Source organism: Sitophilus oryzae, unplaced genomic scaffold (assembly GCF_002938485.1).
Source record: "Sitophilus oryzae breed Bouriz unplaced genomic scaffold, Soryzae_2.0 scaffold_1521_pilon_pilon, whole genome shotgun sequence".
NCBI classification, from domain to species: Eukaryota; Metazoa; Arthropoda; class Insecta; order Coleoptera; family Curculionidae; genus Sitophilus; species Sitophilus oryzae.
In genome coordinates this window covers 540,820-562,854 of record NW_022146194.1, presented here as the reverse complement: position 1 = coordinate 562,854, position 22,035 = coordinate 540,820, and the positions used below count along the sequence as shown (strand labels likewise).

At 31.9% G+C, this 22,035-nt stretch overlaps 2 protein-coding genes across 3 annotated transcripts; one reads left to right on the top strand and one right to left on the bottom strand.

The window, feature by feature from the left end:
- The first annotated feature begins 957 nt into the window (after positions 1 to 957).
- Positions 958 to 7,183, top strand: LOC115878662 (60S ribosomal protein L13). The gene is made up of 4 exons (XM_030895210.1): positions 958 to 1,335; positions 1,574 to 1,728; positions 1,779 to 1,967; positions 7,000 to 7,183. The coding sequence occupies exons 1-4, from the start codon at positions 1,129 to 1,131 to the stop codon at positions 7,112 to 7,114; spliced, it is 666 nt and encodes a 221-aa protein (XP_030751070.1). The 5' UTR covers positions 958 to 1,128; the 3' UTR covers positions 7,115 to 7,183.
- Positions 7,175 to 21,911, bottom strand: LOC115878661 (DNA repair endonuclease XPF). Of its 2 annotated transcripts, none has more exons than XM_030895208.1 (15): positions 21,537 to 21,911; positions 21,323 to 21,484; positions 21,074 to 21,254; positions 20,872 to 21,024; positions 20,553 to 20,815; positions 20,344 to 20,495; positions 20,135 to 20,283; positions 14,104 to 14,400; positions 10,856 to 11,029; positions 10,625 to 10,765; positions 10,357 to 10,569; positions 7,943 to 8,116; positions 7,752 to 7,892; positions 7,450 to 7,641; positions 7,175 to 7,398 (listed from the first exon to the last, which is right to left on the bottom strand). In XM_030895208.1, exons 1-15 carry the CDS (start codon positions 21,662 to 21,664, stop codon positions 7,237 to 7,239), a joined length of 2,682 nt encoding a protein of 893 aa, XP_030751068.1. In that variant the 5' UTR covers positions 21,665 to 21,911; the 3' UTR covers positions 7,175 to 7,236. The 2 variants fall into 2 exon arrangements, 1 of the variants encoding a protein (XP_030751068.1); XR_004049581.1 differs by having other exon boundaries at positions 7,215 to 7,398; positions 7,450 to 7,669.
- Between the last annotated feature and the right edge of the window lie 124 nt (positions 21,912 to 22,035).

Sequence of the window (22,035 nt, the reverse complement as noted above, 5' to 3'; positions counted from 1 at the left end):
ATTTGTGATTTATATTAAGATCTTTCTTATAATATTTGTTATGTCTTAATCTTAATACTAATATTAATGCTTTGTCTGGAAAATATATCTTAATTTTGCATATCCTATTCTATCCTTCCATTAGGAAAAATATGGTTTAGAAATCATATTATGCTAAGAAAATCACATAAATTAGGTGTAAGAATAGAGAAATCTTCAGGTAGCAGAAAAATTAATGCAATATATGTATAAGCAGAATTAAACAAGGTAACTGTAAATGTTGCTGAAGCTGATGATTCTACAATTTTAATTACGGAGGCTAAAAGGCCTTTTAAGGCCTCCGTAGTTTTGATGGAATGTTAAAAAAAACCTATTATGAACATAACATGGAGCTACAGCATTTAAAAATTAAAAAAAAAGAAAAAACTTGGACACATCCCTTTTAATTTTCCGAATTTTTAATAAAGCACTTTATAAACGTAGCATAATAATCTAGAGCAATTAGATTAATTATAGGAATCTAGAATTTTATTTCTATTTAATTTTATTGACTATGAAAATACATAATAAGCGTTCACGTTTCACGTGTTGTGCAAAATATTAAAATAATAATATAAATATTATACCGCGAGTACTATGATTAAAAAAAATAGCGTCAGGGATGACTATGAAATGAAGATCGTTGTCATTTTATATGGGAAATGTACTCAATCGTCATTTCCCTTTTCATTTCCCGGCCAACTGGACGCCGTTTTTTCGATCATACTGTATATATTGACAAAAAAACACTGAAGAGCACATATTTGTTTTCTATTGAAAATAATTCCAAAATAACTTGCAATCTGGCAACATCGAAGATGTGCGCATGCGTAGTGTCTGTGACTAAATGCAGCAAAAACTCGTTTCAAGGTCAGCCACCGGATCCACACCATTTCAAAGGGTGTTACGACTTTTTTCTATTTTACGGTTGGAAACACTTTTTGCGACGATAATTCTCTATTTGATGTCTCAACACGTAACCTGTGCGTAACCTAAAAGCCACCTAAAAACTGCTCTGTGGATGTGGATCTGCTTCGCTCTGTCTTTCCGTGTGGAATCATTTCGACGTTTGCACGTGTTTTTATTGTTTTAAGGAAAAATTAGTCTATAATGGCACCGAAAGGTAATAATATGATTCCGAATGGCCATTTCCATAAAGATTGGCAAAGGTTTGTAAAAACTTGGTTTAATCAACCCGCTAGAAAAATTAGAAGACACCAGAACCGCATCAAAAAAGCTAGGTCTATTGCTCCTAGACCTGCTGCTGGTCCTCTTCGACCTGTAGTAAGATGCCCCACGATTAGGTATCATACAAAGGTAACGAAATTATTATTTTATACGGTTTAAATGCTGAAAATTTCAATGTCCCAATAAATTTTAATTTTTCTGAAAAGCCGTAATCATCCGCCAAAAGAAAGGTTTAGATTCGTAATCTACGACCTCAAAATAGGGTGTATACAAATTTTCGTGAAGAGACGATTTCCAATTTTTCCAATAATTACCAATAAAATAGTTATATGATACTTATTTGATGTGATCTAATTCTGTATTAAAGGTACGTGCTGGACGCGGATTTACTTTGCAAGAGTTAAAGTCTGCTGGAATTAACCGAAGATTTGCACGCACTATTGGAATTTCTGTAGATCCTCGTAGAAGGAACAAGTCTATAGAATCCATTCAAATTAATGCTCAAAGATTGAAAGAATATAGGTGAGGTATTATCTTTTGAATATTAGTAGATTATAAAAATTATGTTTTAGAGCGAAGTTAGTTTTATTCCCTGCTAATATCAAAAAGAAGTTGGCAGCTGGTGAAGCTACAGAAGAAGAAAGGAAGAATGTTACTCAATTGTTTGGAGAAGTGTTTCCAGTTAAACAGCCTACAATTAGGAGCAAAGCAAGAGTACCTACTGAGGAAGAGAAAGGATTTAATGCATACATTACATTAAGGTGAGTCTTGATGAAATTAGGTTACTATGACTAAAACTGCACATGTTAAATATGTTTAATTTTTCTAAATTTTCATAGCAATACAATTAGAACTTAATAATTGTTTTATGAGCGGATATCTTGTATTTTTGTTACTTATGTTTAAAAAATATAGGTACTAAATGAAAATGTAGAAGAGGTCTTGGTACCTTTTAGGTACTTCGGATTTTTAAAGATTTCTATACAGCATTGAAGATGCCATAACATTTTCTAATATGAAAAAAGCGCGGATTATCCATAAGTAACCCCAAAATCTTACAGGATTGTGGAGCGTAAAGGGATGCCTGGGTGGGATATTAATAATCTATATATCAAATTTTTGGAATTTTCTGAATAGAAATCATTAGTGTAACAAGCCAAAACCACCAATGCTCCCTTATGGTGGACACTTCCTTGTGATTCTTTTATTAACCTTTAACACAGATAAAAATATATCTATTCTTATTAGTTTAAATTATCCTGCTATTTATCAAAATTAATAGGAGAGTAGAAAAAAAAAACAAAGTAATTTATTTATGCAAATTTCATTTGTCAGGCACCCAATAATTAAAATTTTATTGTTTACCACTAAAGACAAATAAATTTGTCTTTGGCGGTAACAATGATTATACAGCTACATCGGAATTGGTCTTCTTTGTCACTCTTCTTAAGCTTAATAGAGAAAAAAGATAAATTCTACATTCTAGCCTCATACAGGGTTGCCAGATCTTTTTCACCAGAAATAGCCGATCGGATGATCAAAAGTAGCCCAAAGGAGCCGATTATGCAACCAGTGATACTTTTTCTTGGTAATATTCTGTAATGTTTTCTCCATAAATATTTGAGACGGTTTGCTTTATATTTGTAATACAAACTGGTAGGTATAAAAAAATAAACAGTCTCAAATATCTATGGAGGCAACTCTACATACCTACATTTTAAAATGTAAACTTGACGGGGTTAGATTTTTATTGCAAATCATGAATTTTTAATCAAATAAAACAACTATTGGTAAACTATTAAATATAGAAGTGCTTGATTTTTAAATTAGGGAAGATTAAAAAATATGTATAATTATAATATGTATATAGGTAGTTATATTTGAATTTCTTCCCAAACTTCATCGTTAAGTTCCCTTTCATTATCTGTCATATTGTCATTTATATTATTCAAATACATTTGAGATGAAAATAATTCTAACATTTTTTTTGTTGGTTTAAAGCAGTTTAAAGCCTATACAACCATTTGATTCACAAAATTTGATTTAAAATAAAGCCTCAAATAACATAACATAACCCAGGAAAATTTAAAATTGATAGAACGTCCTAACATACTCTGAAGCTAGCCAATAATTATTCTTTTCTTTTAATAGTTTTTTTGATGATCAAATGTGCTGCTTTCAATAAGGAAATAGATTAGTGTGCAATCTAAACAAAAAAAAAATTACATATAAAATGACAACGATCTTTATTTCATAGCCATCGCTGTTGCCGTTTTTTTCCATCATACAGTATAATGATACATATTTAGTTAGAAAGTTATTAAAACTGGTCTTTTTTATCGGTATTTTTTTGCTTTCGATGCGCAGTTTTCGTTAGGGGACCTTGTTGAATCGTAATTTGTTACAGTAGGCTTCAGTCAGGGAACATATATTTTGACAATTTTTTATTTATAGGGAACTATAGCGCTATAATAACTTGTGAACGTCAGTACAGAGACCCTTTTAATAAGAAACTGTAGTATAATGTAGAATTGAGAAACAAATTAAAAACACAAAAATGGCTGAATGGTGACTGATGCCAATTTAACAAATCACCAATCATATAGTCTGTGCAAAGAGTTAGGGAAGATTTCGATAAGAGGTCATCCAAAAAATGACGAACATAATTTTGTCAGTGAATAAAATGACAGACACAACTGTTGCTCTCGGCAGTGATGTAAACTTTAGTTACTTCTATGGACTCGTAACTACTAGTTACTTTATCAATCATTGTTTTGTGTACAGGGTATCCCTTTTTGGTTTAAATCATACGGTATCTCCGTTATTAGTGAAGATAGAAGGGTGGGGTTTGCACAAACCTGTCCCACTTTTTTGTCAAATGAAAGATGCCGTAAACAAAATTTTCATAGCCCTCTTCGTTTGGCTTGGTTTGGTTCTATAAAAAGAACATTTTTAAAGATATGAACTAAAGTTATATTTTCTTAAATGGAACGCCTTGTATATTTATAAATTATATGATCTGGCTTGTCATAAGCTTCTGAAATATATATATCACTCTATTTATTTTCACTATTTACTGCAATATTTAATGGTTTTAATAAAAAATCATATTTATTAGTAGGCCATGATTGATAATAAAAGAAATTAAAGAACAATTAAAAGTATACTATCTGCTCCTTGTTTTATTTTGAGAGCCACTAATAAATTCTTTATATATTAGGAAAACTTAACTCTCTACCAATATTTGTAAATCTTGAAAGAGATATATGATTTCAACCACAAACTGGCACTGTTTTATATGGTTGTCGTAATATGAGCTTGTAGTAATGATTACTACAAGCTCATAATAATTATTATTGGCTGATCTATTGGAATTGTAGGCTTGGGGCATTTCTCCGCCGCTTCTGCCACCATCGGAGAATATCGTAAACAACTAGTATATACAAATACACGGCTTTAAATCTGTATAATTTTAGAAGGTATTCATAAAACATTTAATCGCTAGTTAATTAAAAAAAGTATACCTACCTATTTAATATTGCAAATTATATTTTATCCTTTCAAGGTATGTCTATTTAATTTTTTGATTGTGTAACGAGTACTTTATTTACACACTTGTGTTGTCGAACTGTTTGAATCCATTGTTGCTTTTGACCAAATCAGTGTGAGAAACTATGAAGCTATAAAAAGTTGTTTCGGGAGAGCTGAATATCCGGGAAAGTTGAGTTATTGAATGTTTGCACCCAACAACGGCCTAATTACGCGTAAAAGAGATTTATGTGTTAACATTTTTTGAAAATTTTTTTGAAATTGTCACAACACGACGCGACGCCTAGTTAGAATTCTTTTTCACTTATTTTTTACTACCCGAAACAGCGTTACATCACACAAACCTCGTACCTGAGTGTTTTATAGTCTCAATAACTGCACTAACAAAAAACTAAAATACTAAAATATTATGACAAAACCACGGTTTCAATATTATTTTAATGCGATCAAGCACAGTGGAACGGCTATATGAAAACAGAGAGACATTGTGATATTTTAGAAAATTTATACTTATATTTGCATTTATACAAAAATATAAAACATAATAATATATATATTTATTTATTTCTGTTTACAAAATTATTTTTTTTAAACGGCCAAACATAAAAAAAAGATATAATTATAAACTTCACATCTCAATTTTCCATGTTAATAAATTTTTCATAAAGTTCACCTAAAATAAATATAAATAAAACATGTACTTGAATATGCTTTTAACAAATTAAAGTTTTTCTACACATTAAAGTGTGGCATAAAACAAACATGTATATATTAAACATCTTAAGTATAGAGGTACAAAAAAAATGGTAAATTTAAAAAAAAACTTTTTTTATTATCTATACTAACTCTGAGGTTATTATAGATGTCTTATGAAATTTGATGCACGTTTTCTATGCATAAAAATTATAATTTTTAAATCCCCCAAAAAAGTGTCTTGTATATCTCAATTTCCATCCAGTCGAAGCCAGAAACGATTTCAACACAACAATCACCGCATCAGATTTTTAGCGATTTGACCCTGAAGTACTTTAATTTTTTAAGCAAAAACTATACGTTCAACGAAAAAAATGAAGAGACAAAGAATGTTTAGAAATAATAATGTTTATTATAAAACAAGTCAGTGGCGTACCATTTTTTCTCGAAATGTATTCTATATAAAACCCGTGCCGACGTCACTGGTTGAAATAAGTAATTTTGTTTGAACATCAAAAAGATGGTTTGCTGCATAGAAAACGTGGATAAAGTTTCATAAAGATATCTATAATAACATCAGAGTTATTATGGAAAACTTTTTTTTTCTGAAAAATTTACCACCCTGTATCTCAAAAGTTAAGATGTTTGGGACATACATTCATTCGAAGTTTTTTTCTTCCTTTAAATTTTACCATGTTATTAAGGAATATCCTTTATGATTGGTAAAATCAACTATCAAAAAGCAGATAAATGTTATATTTTTGTGTTCGCTATACTTCAGCAATTATATGGATATAAGTGGTAGAGCGAATCCAGTCGAATCTCAATTTATATAGTCCAAAAACTTTGATGTTTGTGTGTTTTCATCTGGTTTGTTAATATTGTTATTCCTGATAAACAAAATAATTTTTAAATGCAAAAATTAAAAAAAAAACATTAACTAAGAATTGGCAATTACGTAATAAAAAAATTACTAATTTCAAAAATTTATTTTCATTGATTTTTTTATATTAATTTGTTCTTTATTAACGATACATTAAAAACGGGTCGAAATTGGTGATAAGTTAACTTTGTATCAAAATATTTACGAATCAGAATATTATCCCAAAATTTCAATAAGATAATAATAATAATTAGACTATTTTTCTAAATAGTAATGGTAGATGTAAAAAAAAGAAAGAAAAATATTGTGACTGTCGACAGTGCGGCACCGCGCCGGCGGCGTGAAATACGTACTGATAATTTCTGATTTCTGCCGTTGAAGCGGAATTTGTTGAATTGCGGTCGGAATTTGTTGAAATCTACTGAAATGTACCAAGCCTATTGTAACTGGCGAAAAGATGAATTCATTTTAGTCATAAATTAGCATTTTGAGATAAAATAAAAATTCAAATTACATTTAATCTATATTTTCTGAAGTTTTGAAAAATTTCAATATTCCTATTGTAAAATTTTTTAAAGAAAAATTGAATTAACATTTTTTTTATCATATACAAAAAAGTTTTCATAATATGTGGACGTTGGTATTTTATACGTATTTTCTTTTTTCAGGAAAGCTCGCGCTGACGCAAGATTAGTGGGTATAAGAGCCAAACGAGCAAAAGATGCCGCAGAAAATCCCGACGATGTAACCAAGGCGGGTAAGGAGAAAAAAGCCAAGAAGTAAATAAGGAATTAGTTCAGATAATTGTTTGTAACTTAACTACTTGAAATAAAAATTCGTCAGTAGTATAAATAGCTTTATTTTTAGAAAAAATAAAATAAAATGTTTTGATTACTGTTGATTTCTCATATATTTCTGCTCCTCTTTAGTTTACCTCTGCCGAAATTGGATTTTTTTTGTTTAAATTCTTCTTTTCTGTCATTTTTTTCTGGTATACAAGATTGATGAAGCGCTGAATGAAATGCACGTGCATCTATTGAGTTATTAAATAAACAATCCAGATCGCCCTAAACATATATGCTTATTTTTTCGAACTACCAAAAGTATGTTAATTTTACCTCAGACTGTTTTATAATTTCTCCAAGATTTATTCCATTTCTTAATATTTGATGAATGTTTTTAGTTGTAATGCCAGGCAACTTCTGCATAAAATCATAAATACTGGAATTATATTTAGTTTCAATAATATCTAAATCTTGATCACAGCCAATAGCTAATGCGTTCTCAATAGTAGGTTCTTCTTTTCCTTGCTGAAATACTCCACAAATTGATCTGTATCTGTCCAGCGAGAGAAGAGACAATTGTGAGTGACATTAACTGTCGCTCCATCTTGCTTCCCATTTGATCAGACTATACTCACTTTTAATTCTTCAAATAACTGAGCTGTTGCATAGGGGCTCGGGCTCCATATAATTTTCAACTTTGGAAAGTGGATTGTCAGAAGTAACAACTTTTGTTGTATATCAAAGTTGTTACTATCTTCAGACAGCATATACTGGTTCTTGAAAGATAAGATAGGTGAATAGAGAAATATTTATATAACAAGCTAACCTGCCAACTAAATGACCCATTCTGTTCGAATTCAATTAATAACATTGGTTTAGAATAATATCTTTGCATTTGAGTACATTGTTGGTATAATCTTCCAGAGTTTAATGACTGAATTAGATCGGATATACTTTTTCTTTCCACGCAGATATCGTTTGTTAAAATATAGTCCCCTACCTAAAATATAATATATACCATCCTGGACACTTCGTCTGCATAGGCTGTATTTTAATGCACGTGACAGAGATAAATATAAATGACCGGTTGATGGACAAACTAAAGAGCGGCATAAAGTGTTGCCGGTTTTTACGTGTGTAGAAAAAAAAACTATTTTAAAAACTCATGTATACTACTGAAATGAAGAAAATATATCTAAGCTAAATATAATTTATTACAGCTGTAGTAAAATGAGTAATTAATTGTGAAAAATTAAGTCCCAACCCGGGGAGATGCAACATTTTTCGTAAACGTTTACTTGTGCTGTTTGAAATTTTGATGCAAAATCCGGCAATACCATAGAAGAAATGTATCAACCCAACTTTTATCTCTTTAATATATTTGATTTTTTATTAAGCTGTTTACATCACTGTCTTACACTTAAAATCCAGACCACGCAGTTTCGATGACCAGATCGGTATATTTATACCGTATGATCAAAAAAAAAACGGCGTCCAGTTGGCTTGGAAATGACGGCAAAGAGTAGATAAAACAAGAGGCGACAGTTCGCGCGGTACCTTTCATGTTTGAGTGGTGGGGAGAGTGACCTCGTCTCGCTTGTCCCTTTAAATTTTCGTAATTTTTTCGCGGGAAATTTGAAATACACTATTATAAAAACTTGCCTGTATAGCTTATAAATAATTACTGTATGGGTAAAGAAATAAATAGAAACAAAAAAAATGAGTTTTCTAAATATTATATAAAATAAATTATAATTAGAAACATATTTGTCGGGGAATAAAGATAATAAAAGCAATAATTTGTATATCATTGGTAAACAAGAGAAAGTGACCAAGTCGATTTGTAAGAAATGTTTTATTTACGTGCATTTTTTTTACATATGGACTTGAACAAGTGTAATATCACAATGTGGAATTTATGTACAAAAAAATAGAGTTGCTCAATTTTTATTTAATAAATCGCGATTACAAGCTTCTAACCATGTCTTCGATCTATGGATTACATTTAGTTTAATAACATAATTATATAGTATATTTCTATAAAAATACTTTTCAGGATCCTTTGGAAAAGAGGAAATATTGCGTTTGTCGAAGAATAAGACCTATTTTTGCAGTCTTTATAAGTTATCACATTGCCACCATCTCGTCTTTTTCCTGCTGCTGGTGTCCTGTTCAGTCTATATTTAACAATAATTACAAATCTCTGAAAACACACTTTAAAAAGGCAAAAATGCAAGAAAACAACTAATCAGATTTGTTTATGTTTAAGCCTGATTAGCACAGCTGATTAGCGTCCTAAAATCATAGGTTAGAATAAATAAAATACGCCGTTGTCAGATTTTCAGATTTTATCTGTTTATCGATCAACTTAAGTCAAAAATCGATCAACTTAAGTCATTCTGTTTCTTTGATATTATCAGTACATTGCGAAAAAAGAACCTAAACCAAGGCTAAACTAAAAATTTACATTTCCGTATTAACATACGTTACTTATATCCTTCATATATTATTAATTTATTTTCAGAAAATCTTGTTTATTTTTCAAAGAAATATACTTGGCAACAGACAAAATGGGACTTGACGGGACCTTTAAATTTTAATATACCTGCGTCTCTCTCGCGAAATTCGACTTCTTTGTTCACTGTCTTCTCTTGTCTTATCTACTCTTTGATGACGGTCTATGACATTTCCCCTATAATTTCACATATAAAATGACAGCGATCTTTATTTCATAGCCATCGCTGACGCTATTTTTATTCGATCATACGGTAAGTATGTTGAATATAATAATTGTAGGGCTTATTGTAATAATCTGATATGCCACATATCCATAATTCTGAAATATTAGACTTCGCAGTTTTGACAAAATGTGTAAATTTAACTATTAATAAAATATAAATTTCAAGGCGTTTTAGTGTCAGGTTCAAGGAGTCAGTTTAGTTTAACTCGGTAAGTATTTATCTAACAAATTAAGCTAGTAATAACAGAACAAACATTTTTTTTTTAATTTAAAGAGAATTTAACAAACATTGCACCTTTTTTTCCAAAAACATGTAAATTGCGTAGTAACTAACACTGACTTGTGTAATTTTAGCTCAGAGTAGAGAAGAATATAAGTCAGCAAAGACAACAACTTAACACTTTTTTTCAAACCAAAGATATTGACAAAAATATGGTAAATACGATAGATACAACTAATACACTAATAAGTAAGTAACTAATACACCTGGTACAACTAACCGTAATTGTTAATGGTTCAATATCAATTCCTCTTTTATGTATCAGGGATGGCAAATCACTTCGAAATTCTCTCATATCAACAATAACAAAAGATTTTTCTACCGCTGTGACTTGACCTCCTTGACGTGTATTTTTTTCGGAACTATCTAGTGGTTTTTGTAGAGTAATACATTGAGCATTTTTACCATCTTGATCAGACGGAATTACCATTTGCTAAAATAGAAAAATCAAGTCTCGCCCTCAAATCCTATGGAAACCTTAAACAAACAGCTTTTGTTTGAATTAAAAATTCAAATGCTTCTTTTTCCCTTCTCAGTAACGTCAAATATGATTGTTCTTCGACTGTTCCTGCATGTATGAGAACATAAGTTTTTAATTTTCCGGGGTTTTTATTGTGTGCTTCATACATCTAAAACATAGAAAAACAATACATATCTAGATATTATCTATATATTATTCCAAAGATATATCTAGGTATTATTCTAGATATTATTCTTACTTCGATGTCTCGTATTGCTGTTACATTGCTATGATACATAATTAGGAAATTCGGGTTCAATGCTTCTAATGTAGTCTGGAGGCTAATATAATTCTCTCCTCCTTTAAATGTTTGAATTAGTATTGTGGGCGAACAAACAGTTTTAGAAATATCTTTTAAGTTTATGCTATCACCCTAAAATAAAAATGCTCAAGAAGTAATGCGGCAAAAACATCGCTGGCAGAGCTATTGAGTGGAACCTACAAGGCAGTAGATGAACTGGCCGTGCAAGACATACGTGGTAAAGAACAATTAAAAAGGGGATCGGAACAGTAAGCCGATCATGGTTTGATGTTAAATCAATTTCAAACAAACGAACCCACGGGAGAGCATTTACTGACGCCCTATGCTCCACGTAGGAGCAAAGAACAAAATGAAAATAAATGAATTTCAATATCTCATAATTTTTCTATTGTACTATTTTTTTCCAATAAGGAGCCATCCTCTGCCGGAAACACTGCGACCTATGAGGCTTATTGTATTTGTCTTCTGTCTATGTCTGCACCCATTCTCCTATACCAACTGAACATCCTGAATAAGCGTTGGTAAAATCATGAAATGAACATAATTTAAAGTTGAAATTGTATTATAGGTTAAGAAAAGTTGATATATTCATATTGGTCCTGAATGCAACCGATTGGACACAGCGAGATAATAAATATATTTATTTCTATTTGTTATAAAATTGCTCCATTCTTTGTTATTTTAAATTTAAACATACAGCGTGTTTTGAGAGCTATATTATGACAACTTCGCCCTTATTTCAGAAGAAAATTATATTAAACAATTTTATTGACAACGTTGTAAATTGCATGCGAAGATGCGACGGCCATCTGTCAATCGAAAAATCATTAGTTAAGCTGGATTTATAAACTCGGGAGTTGATGTTCAGTTGCAGTTGGATTTTCGGAGTAGTTCGGCTGTCCCAAGGAGAAACACAGTATATGCATTTTTTGTAAATATCATTTTTAACATATACAGGGTCACTGTTATGTATGCAAACGGTCGATTTTAAGCGTAGTTTACACGGGCAAGTAAATTATCGCAAGTATATGTCTGAGAGCACTTCTACCAAACTTGCATAATGTAAACATTATCCGAAAGCACTCTCCCAGCAAGTCACAAAACTGGCGGGGAAGTGGTTGTGACGAAAAACGCTTGCAAGTGTGATACAGTGGGATAGTGCTATGGCAAGTTAAAATTTATTTCCGTCTTGTTGAAAGTTTTTGGTGCAAGTGATTTTCGAAGGCGTGTTAAATATCGATATTAAAATGGAGTATGTGGTCGAATGAAGATACCATCACTTTGATTAATTTATTTGAAGGATTTCCGGAATTGTGGCAAAAAAATCGAAAATTTACAGAGATAGAGCGAAAAAGCAAAAAGCAATCAAATTTATAGCTGACAAATTCAACACAACTGAGGCTGAGATTCAGCGGAAGCTACATAATATTCGTACCCAAGCAAACCAGGAGTGGAATAAAATTATAAAAAGAAAAAGTAATATCGACTTCTGACATTCGCAGAAAATTGTTTAAATGCTTTGAGTCTTCATTTCTTATTTTTTTTAATAACATCGCGTAAGCTCCAAGACTAAGCCTTCTGGCAATCCATTCTTTAACCCATATTCTTTTTCTAGATTTTCTTGACTGTTTGCGTAAAATTGCAACAACAAGAGCAGTGGCTGCAGCTCTCTTTTTACGGCACGACATTTTTCTACGAAACAATATACTTGTGCAATATACACCATACCGTGTAAACGTGCATGCAATTTCTTGCTCAAAGCATATGCCTAGAAAGTACTTGTTGCAAGAAATTGCTTTAAAATTTCCTTAAATATAAACACTATCGCAAGTTACTCTAGCAAGTTCTATCGCAATTTTCTATCCCGTGTAAACTACGGTAAAATAATATAGGAGGTACCGCAAAAAGTTAAATATAAAAGTTATAGAGTTTATAAATATCTATTAGCGGGTAAAAAATTTAAATACATATACAGGATCGGTCATAAAGTCGTGGCACATCAAAGTTTATTTTTTTTAAATGGAACCCCCTGTATATTATTGCATATTTCGGTTCTTCCTCCAATTATAAACAAAAATCGAAATACACACAATGTTCCTCAAACCAACCGTTTCCGAGTTATTGACTTTTGAAAATATCACTTTTCTTTCTAAGTTTGCCCTGTCAAGTAAACGCGAGCACTTTTTGTCCAGAAAAATCATTTTAAAAATTACTATGAGAGATTCCGAAAGTCTTCCTTCAGATGTAGAAGTTGCCGCAGTACGTGCCACCGAATCATTATTTATTATGTAGTATTGTGTATTATGTTGTAACGACAATTGTTTTTCATTATTATAAAAACTAGTTGTGTTATAGATTCATAACACAACTAGTTGTTAAAATCCTATGATGTACTCCATGGTACTATTATCTTATTTATCAAAGTACTTATATAAAAATTAGCATCTGAGCAAATAAAAAAAACACATACTTGTACATTATGTCATTACGTTGAATGGTCTTATTTTTGCTTTAGTTTTGTCCTAAATATTCTTGAGCTATGTTTTTAACCCAGGGATAACATATATTTACGAACTGGGTTAGGGCAAAGTTTAGTTAGGGTATTATGTAAATTTAGGGGGGGGGGCAAATAGATGCAACTAAAAACTTGTCGCCTGCCCAGTCCCACGGGTCACGAGCCGCCACTGTCTTCTACTGCCTTGTGCATTCCACTGAATAGCTCTGCCGGCGATGTTGTTCCGCTTCGCCTTATTTATATTAAAATATTTAAAATATCTACGATAGATTTATCTCTCAATGTAATTAAAATTATTGGCTTTGTACCAATTATTTTTCAAGAACAAAAAATAATGTATTATCCGTTTTTGCGATCCTATAAGACTGACAGGTACTCAGTAGTACCTAAAGGTAATTGCTATAATTTTCAAACAAATCATTAAAATTACGATTTATAGTTGAATTAAGTTGAATAAAAGCAATTAAATAATAATATATTATGATATTTTGTTTCTCTTAAAATATGATGATATCCTATTTTTGTCCCATTCCTTATAGAATATCATAAATATATTCTTTGTATACGCATATTTTATAATACTTTTAATTTTTAAAACTTCTTAAAATATCTATTTTTACGCATAACTATACCAGTTAAACCTAATGAAAAAATATATTTATACACTTACATCTGCAACAGGTGTAAATATTTGATCATTACATGCATCTGTAGAGGAATCCTTTATAGGGTCATTCATGGTCAATATATATGTGCTTTCAAACTTGGTATTTTCGTCTTCTTCTTTTGAAAACGCATTTTCATCATTGTACTGAATATTTTTATTTAACTCATTATATTGGTCTTCTTTTCTAGTCTCTTCTATCGTCATATGACAATCCTTGAACGCTTGACTTAAACGTTTAAATTGTATCTTATTTTTCAATGCCAAAAATACTAGGTAATGCTGAGGACCACTTCCTAAAAGCTTAAACAATAATAATTCTATATCAAAAAAGATTTCGAAATTTGCATTTTTCAAACAAAATAGTGTCTAATATATTTCGAATTGATTTTATACTGGATGCCGCTACAGTAAAATTTGTAATATAACTATCTTTTCTACCGTATGATCGAGAAAAAACCGCGTCAGCGATGGCTATGGAATGAAGATCGCTGTCATTTTAAATGTAAATTTATATGGGAAATGTCATTGATGTTCATTTCCCAGCCAACTGGACGCCGTTTTTTTTCGATCATACGGTACAATCATAAGTACAGACAGACGGACAGACAGACAGACAGACACCATGAAAATATTTTGTATTTAGGTCATTTATGACCCAAATAACTCATTTTGAGTGAAATTAAAATAGTTAATTGTGTGTTGTAACCAGTATAAATTGTGTGTATATAGTGAGAAAATAAATTCGTTAAGTATTTTATCGTAAGCTTAAATTAGTGGAACGATGGAATCCGTAACAGTATCTATGAATCTGAGAATGTTTGAGTACATCCGATAAACGCGATGTATAAGACAGAACAAAAAAGGTCCCAACAATACAACCATATGGTACACCTCGCTCTATTCCGTCATCCATCGTTAAACTCGCGTTAACTGAACGGATTTGGAGATTTGATCATTATAATTAACTGTCTGCAGTCTGTCAGTAAGTATTTCTTATAGGAGTTAACGCGTCCTGAGAAAACCAGGAAACCTATAGCAGTGAAGCATTGATATTAAACTTTCTGGATTCAGGCAATCAAATGCTTTGCTGTAGTCTAATAACACCAAGACCGACATATTGCCTCTATCTACCCCCTCCCATACCCCCTTACCAACCCCTCACCCCCACCCCCCACCAAAAACTAATGGCCAGATTCTCGGGTGCCACAGTATTTTTATGCCGGTTCGGTTCAGCGGTTTTTGAGTTATCGTGTTACAGACGGACAGACAAACAGACACCATGAAAATATTTTGTATTTAGATCATTTATGACCCAAATAACTCATTTTGAGTGAAATTTAAAAAAAATTTTTTGCCGATCTTAATAGCCTACCATACCTATTGGTATGGTCGGCTAAAAATATATATTTAAAAAAAACTGTATCTATATCTTACAAATGTTAATAAGACAATATAACGGTTTAACAAGTTAAGAAATATATCTGATAGTATCAGAATTATCAAAAACACCCTAGTTAAGCTCTTCATAAGGCATATTATCTTCTAAATGTTCTGTATTATATTGGACCTAGTTTAGAAAGAAAAAAGGTATATTTATTGCTTCTACACCTTTAGATTCTTAAAAACCCTGGATATACTGGCGGTATAAATTGAGATTATTTTAGATATTTGACTTTTTTACATGCAACCAAAATTCATGAAGAACAGATAATTCAATATTTTTAGTCTGCCTCTGTTTTATTTACCAGCTGGATGTATACTCAATATCTAAATACAAATTCTATCTAAATTTTGTATGGGTCAAACATTTTAAAATATAACCATTGTATTTCGAGCGAAGACACTTTTTGGGGAAAAACGTTTCATTAACATTATTATGAAAAATTAATTTTTGACGAATATCAACCTTTGTTGATATGCAATGCTGTATTTAGTATTAGTACATCTACTTTCATATAGATGTCGTGATTAGTAGTAATAGAGAGTGCTCTATGGCGGGAATGTGTTGTTGTATCAATGTTTGTGACACACGTTATGTAAAAAATGATTATTGTAATTTATCATTATAATTAAAAGTTATAGAATCAGTAAATACGGTTATTACTGCGATCCATGAACCTTCTATAACCTTATCCAATCAACCTTTTGAAGCAAAATTAATTTCTGTTAATCGCACTACGCCGTAAGAAATATTCTAATAAAATGCCAGAGTAGTTAACATGTGGTTAAGTGTTAAGTCTGACTTGTGCCACTCTGGCTTTCTAATGTAACTGGTTACGGCTTTACGGTTACAATTATGAGTAAGATATACATATAAAAGTTTTTATAGACTAATATTTTTAAAACCTCGTGAGTAGATAGAAAACTACATCAGATCGTAATATATGTAAATTAGAAAATCAAAAAAAATTGACTTAGACAACTCAGGTCCAGGTTTTTAACGGCATATATAAAGGCACTCGCGCTCGGCACTTAGTCAGCTTTTGTATAGCGAACGGTGACAAATTGGTGATGGATTTTTAAATAGTTAATTGTGTGTTGTAACCTGTATAAATTGTGTGTATATAGTGAGAAAATAAATTCGTTAAGTATTTTATCGTGAGCTTAAATTAGTGGAACGACGGAATCCGTAACAGTATGTATGAATCTGAGAATGTTTGAGTACATCCGATAAACGCGATGTATAAGACAGAACAAAAAAGGTCCCAACAATAGAACCATATGGTACACCTCGCTCTATTCTGTCATCCATCGTTAAACTCGCGTTAACTGTACGGATTTGGAAATTTGATCATTATACTTAACTGTCTGCAGTCTGTCAGTAAGTATTTCTTATAAGAGTTAACGCGTCCTGAGAAAACCAGAAAACCTATAGCAGTGAAGCATTGATATTAAATTTTCTGGATTCAGGCAATCAAATGCTTTACTGTAGTCTAATATCACCAAGACCGACATATTGCCTCTATCTAACGCGCTCAGTAAATCGTCAGTTACCTTTAGGAGGGCCGTCGTACAATTGTGACCGGTTTAAAATCAAGATTGATGAACAGGCAACATTTCTGTACGCCTTGCGTATTCTTTCATTTGTTTGTTCATAACATGCTCTAAAATCTTAAATCTAATTAAGCGCAGGTCTTTCGAGTCATTAACCTCTGAAGTCTTTGGAACAGGCTTAACAACTGCACTTTTAATATTTCGGAAAATAGTTCGCGATTAAACAGCTTTTTACAATATTTATTAATGGACTCTTTAAGATGGGAAAACAAAGTTTTACCATTATAATATGTATGCCATCGTGGCCCGCAGCATAGGTTAGGTACTATTAATTATGCATATCAAAATCTGAAACTCGCCACCCAACTTGTGGTGTCGTAATAGTGAAACCCACTAAAGCTTGCGAAAGCCAAGAAACTAGAAATATTATAAAACAGAATTTAAAACCAGAAGAATTCAGAATTGGCAAAATCAGTGAGATAAGCAAAAGAAGGAACTATTGATATTCAATGCCGGCAACAGCGAGGCAAGGAATCTTAGAGCGTCCGCACACGGGTCGTTTCGAACTCGGAGAATACACCAAGTCTATAAACAGTTATTATTTACATCAACATAACTCAACTCCTTAAAAGCACTTAAGGGACATAAAGAGCCATTACTACCGCTTTTCCGTTCAAAATATTCTAATAAAGTTGCAATGAGTTTTTTTACAGCGCGATGTATTTTAAACAACACTTAAATTAACAGCACTTAAATTCAATCAACACAATTCATTTAAACCATTCCATGGTTTGAAACAATGCATTTAAAAATTGCGCCCTCGATTACCTACCTAACTAATTTTGATTTCGAATATAGATCAACAGTAAAAAGAACTACTCAGAAGATTAAAGCAGCAGAATTCTACCATAATAACAACGGAAAAATTGATTCAAATAAAATCGATTGTTAGCAAGAAAATCTTCCTCTAGGAGATGCGAGACCTTGTCGTTGGTAAGGAAGCTCCTGGTTAGGTGCTAGGGGGAATCGCCTCTGGTACTTTAGCTGAGTCTAAGGATCATCCCATTGTCTTGTCCTTGGCTGTAGTGTCGTGGCCAGGGAATTGCACCAAGACGTATAACGATGACGGATGGGACTACCCTGTCCGTGATACCAGGCACCTTCTACTGTCTGTGGTCATGTATAACGGGCAGAGGGTGAAGAGGGGGGGATCTTAGCTTAACCGCCTGGACCGAGAAGAGAAAACCTTACCAAAAACCTAAATCCCGTGATGATAGGACCAGGTCAAAGGGATGCGTGGATAGATAGAAGACTAGCCTCTACTGGTCTCAACCTTGGTGCAACAGGGGGCAACCCATTGTATACTCGTCTCCCTTATTTCTACATGCGAGGCTCTGTAGAAGTGGACCGACTAAACCTTGCGGTGTAATTGACCTCAAATCCAAAGAGGGATCCTCTATTATAGATTCGGGACAACACCGGTATCAGGTCTAAGGAGAAACCAAGTTAAAGAGGTGGAGAAAATGGAGACAGATTATCCAGCTTCCACCTCACGGGAGAATCCAGCTTCGACCTCACTGGGCCTAGGGCCAGAGACAAGATCCTCGACTGTGAAGGGCACAGAGGGTTAAACCCCAACCGTGAAATGGTGTATACCCTCGTAGGAGGTAAATGCCCGCTCCTCGGAGCAGATCTGTTGTGAGAGGAGTATGGAAAATACCCTGTCCCTCCTACAACAGGATATCACCATGTATGATGAGTTATAGACTGTATGATGAGCTATAAACTCAAGAAAGGGGACGATAGATCTTTAAGGTCGCGGTGATTAACCCCCCCCCCCTTACTCTTTCTACATTCTAGCAAGAAAATGAAAATTATATACATACTTTGATATTACTGTATCATAAACACCTTTAATAGACATAAAAATGTAGAAGACATGCAATTATTTCTGGATTGGAAGGTGTTACAAATGTAATTAATATAATCATACAACAAAGTTTTGTACAAGCAATCCATTCTGTGGAAAATGTGAGACAAACAGTCATTCAACCAAAGACTGTAATACTGAGAATCGTGAATGTATAAATTGTAAGTTATATAATCAAATGTATAACCTAAATCTGAACACCAATCATAGTCCCTACGATATATATTGTACAACTTATTTGCAAGAAGGAAAAAAAAACAAGAATATAACTGGTATATTATATTCTTGTTTTTTCTCTGAGGAACATCAATTCATATTACGCAACAATCAATGATCATCAAGCATGAAATTAATTATTATTTATAATAATTAATTATCATCAAATTTATTATTAATTATATTAATATTCAGTGCCTAAGGAACAAATAACTAGATTTGATGGATTGGTGAACAAAATACTTGTTTTGCTTCTGAGTGAACACTGGCTCCTGATGAAATATCTTTTGCTACTATTGATGGTTACAGGCTTATGTCATCTTACAGGCTTATGTCATCTTACAGGCTTATGTCATCGAGTATTAGTGAGATGAGATCGAAATTTAAAATACGATTTTTTTAAGCGAGAATGTCAAAAATTAAATTGACATATGCAATGTCATTCTATTCAGAGTGTCATTTTATATTGAATAAAGTAAAAAAATACCGAAGGTGCCATTTAAAAATAAAAAGTTGTAGAATTTCTGGTGAAACAGGAAGTGACCAAAAACAATTGAATACGTCAATCAATCCTAAATTATGTCGTATACTAACATACCAAATCTCGTTCTTTTATCTAAAAAAATAAAAAAGTTATAGGGATGAGCCTCTTTTGAGACGTACCTGGTAGACTCTATCAAGATGTCGTTTTAAATACAACTAATACAAACTAATTTTCATACTCTAATACTCTATTAAAACAAAAAAAAAAAGACAAGATGGGATCTCAGACAGGCAAGTTGAAGGAAAGTAAGCAACCCGCTAGGGCACCTCAAGCTCACCACACTTGTGCCTGTACTCATGTCAGAAAATGTAACCTTGTTGAAATTCATTCAAATTCTTAAACTAACTTACCATATTAAGTTGATGACAAGTTCTGTTATTACTACAAAGAATTAATATTGTATTATTCTCATTTTTGGATCTACTGATTTCAGCAGGTATTTCCACTTTTAAAAGTTCCATTAGGGCTTCCCACTTAGGACAAAATTGTGGATTAAATTCTAAAAAAAAACTATTGTAGAAATACATTTTTAAAATTATTTTTAAAAATCAATGGTTACCTCTATCTTCAGTAAAAACTAATTTAGTAGAGTCTTTAAATAAAAGTTCAGCAGAATTATTTAAAACCCATTGTGTGTTTCTGGCATACTCGGGCTTTCTATATTCTAATAAATTGGAGTAGAAAGTAACTGAATCAGTATAGAACAGCAATCTAAAATTTAATTTTATAGTAACAGTGGTTTACATAATACTGAGTATCTTAGTGTACAGTAACAAATGCCGAAGTGTCTTTAACTCTGCGATCAATTGACAACTTTTGTTACTAAGTTGATGCCACACCATATTCAATTCTGCCTGTAATATTTTATGAAAATTCTTAGTTATACAATTTTCTACTGTAACATCTTGCATTTCTAAAGGAGGATTAAGTTTTTTTAACTCTTTTACTGTTAAATTCATTAACTCCAATATATAAGTTTGTATTTTTTTCATCAGGTCTGTAATAGGTATATGCAATTCAATAACCTGTGGCTAAAATGTATATATAAACTAAAAAATATTATGTGTTAGATTAATTAATGATATACTTGATATTTTTTCAAACAATCACATATTAGGAGATGGAATCTAGGCCAAATGTAAAGTTGATTGACAAATAAAGCACGCATAACTCTATCGACATGACAGAATCCCATAGTAAAGCTTTGAGCACTATTAGAAAATGCTTTAACAAAACCACTCTGCAAGAAAAAATGCTACAAAAACGTTGTATAAAAATAATAATCTTACCTGATTATTCTGTCTGTACAACCTTAAAGCAAATGCCTCGTTACAGCTTTCAAATATTCTGTGGGCCCTTAACACAATCATACCAGTAATTTTATCAGTAGGTATACGCTTCTTTAATAAATCAACTACTAAAATTCTTGTGGATAGAAAATGGAGACCTCCACATAAATATTCTTCCTCTCTGCATTAGTTGTAGAGAAATAGCTCCTATAGCTACCAATATCTGTATACCAAAATTTTTTAACTTACCGTTCATTACCGTTTTGGTGTTCGCTATAAATATGTTGATAATTTAATTTTTCTTTAAAAAATCGTTGCTCAGATTCAGTTGAATTTAATATAATAACCAAATTTCCAGGATCCTGGTAAACTTTTAAGATATTTAAAATTACCAAATCTAGATTAACTCCTCTAGAACATAAATATAAATAGTTATTATTAATTTAAACAAAATTAGAATTACTTTGCTGCTATGACTAAACCATCAGTGCGGACAATATCTAGAAATATTTTAGCTTCAAAATCTAACATGTTTCCATTATTTGCATTCTCCAGTATAGCATCTTCTATATCCTTTGATTCACTCATCATATTTTAGATTAAGAACTCTGTTAAGAATAAGTTTTTAAACGCTCCGTAATTATGTGTCTAGTTAGAATAAGCCTGTATAGACAAGGGTATAAGTAAATAAATCTGAATTAAGTTAAAAACAAATAAATAATTAAAGATTTTAAAGAGTTGGTTGGGTAAAGTCAGTTGTTTTGTTGTTTTATGGCTGACCTTGAAACCCGTATTTGCTGCACATGATCATTTGATCACAGATACTACGCAAGCGTACATCGTCGATATTGCCGGGTTGCAGCACAGATAACACATAATCTATGATGTTGAATTATGTGTTATCTGTGGTTGCAGGTTATTTTTAATTTTTTTCATGATTCCTAGCATGATTCCTAGTATCT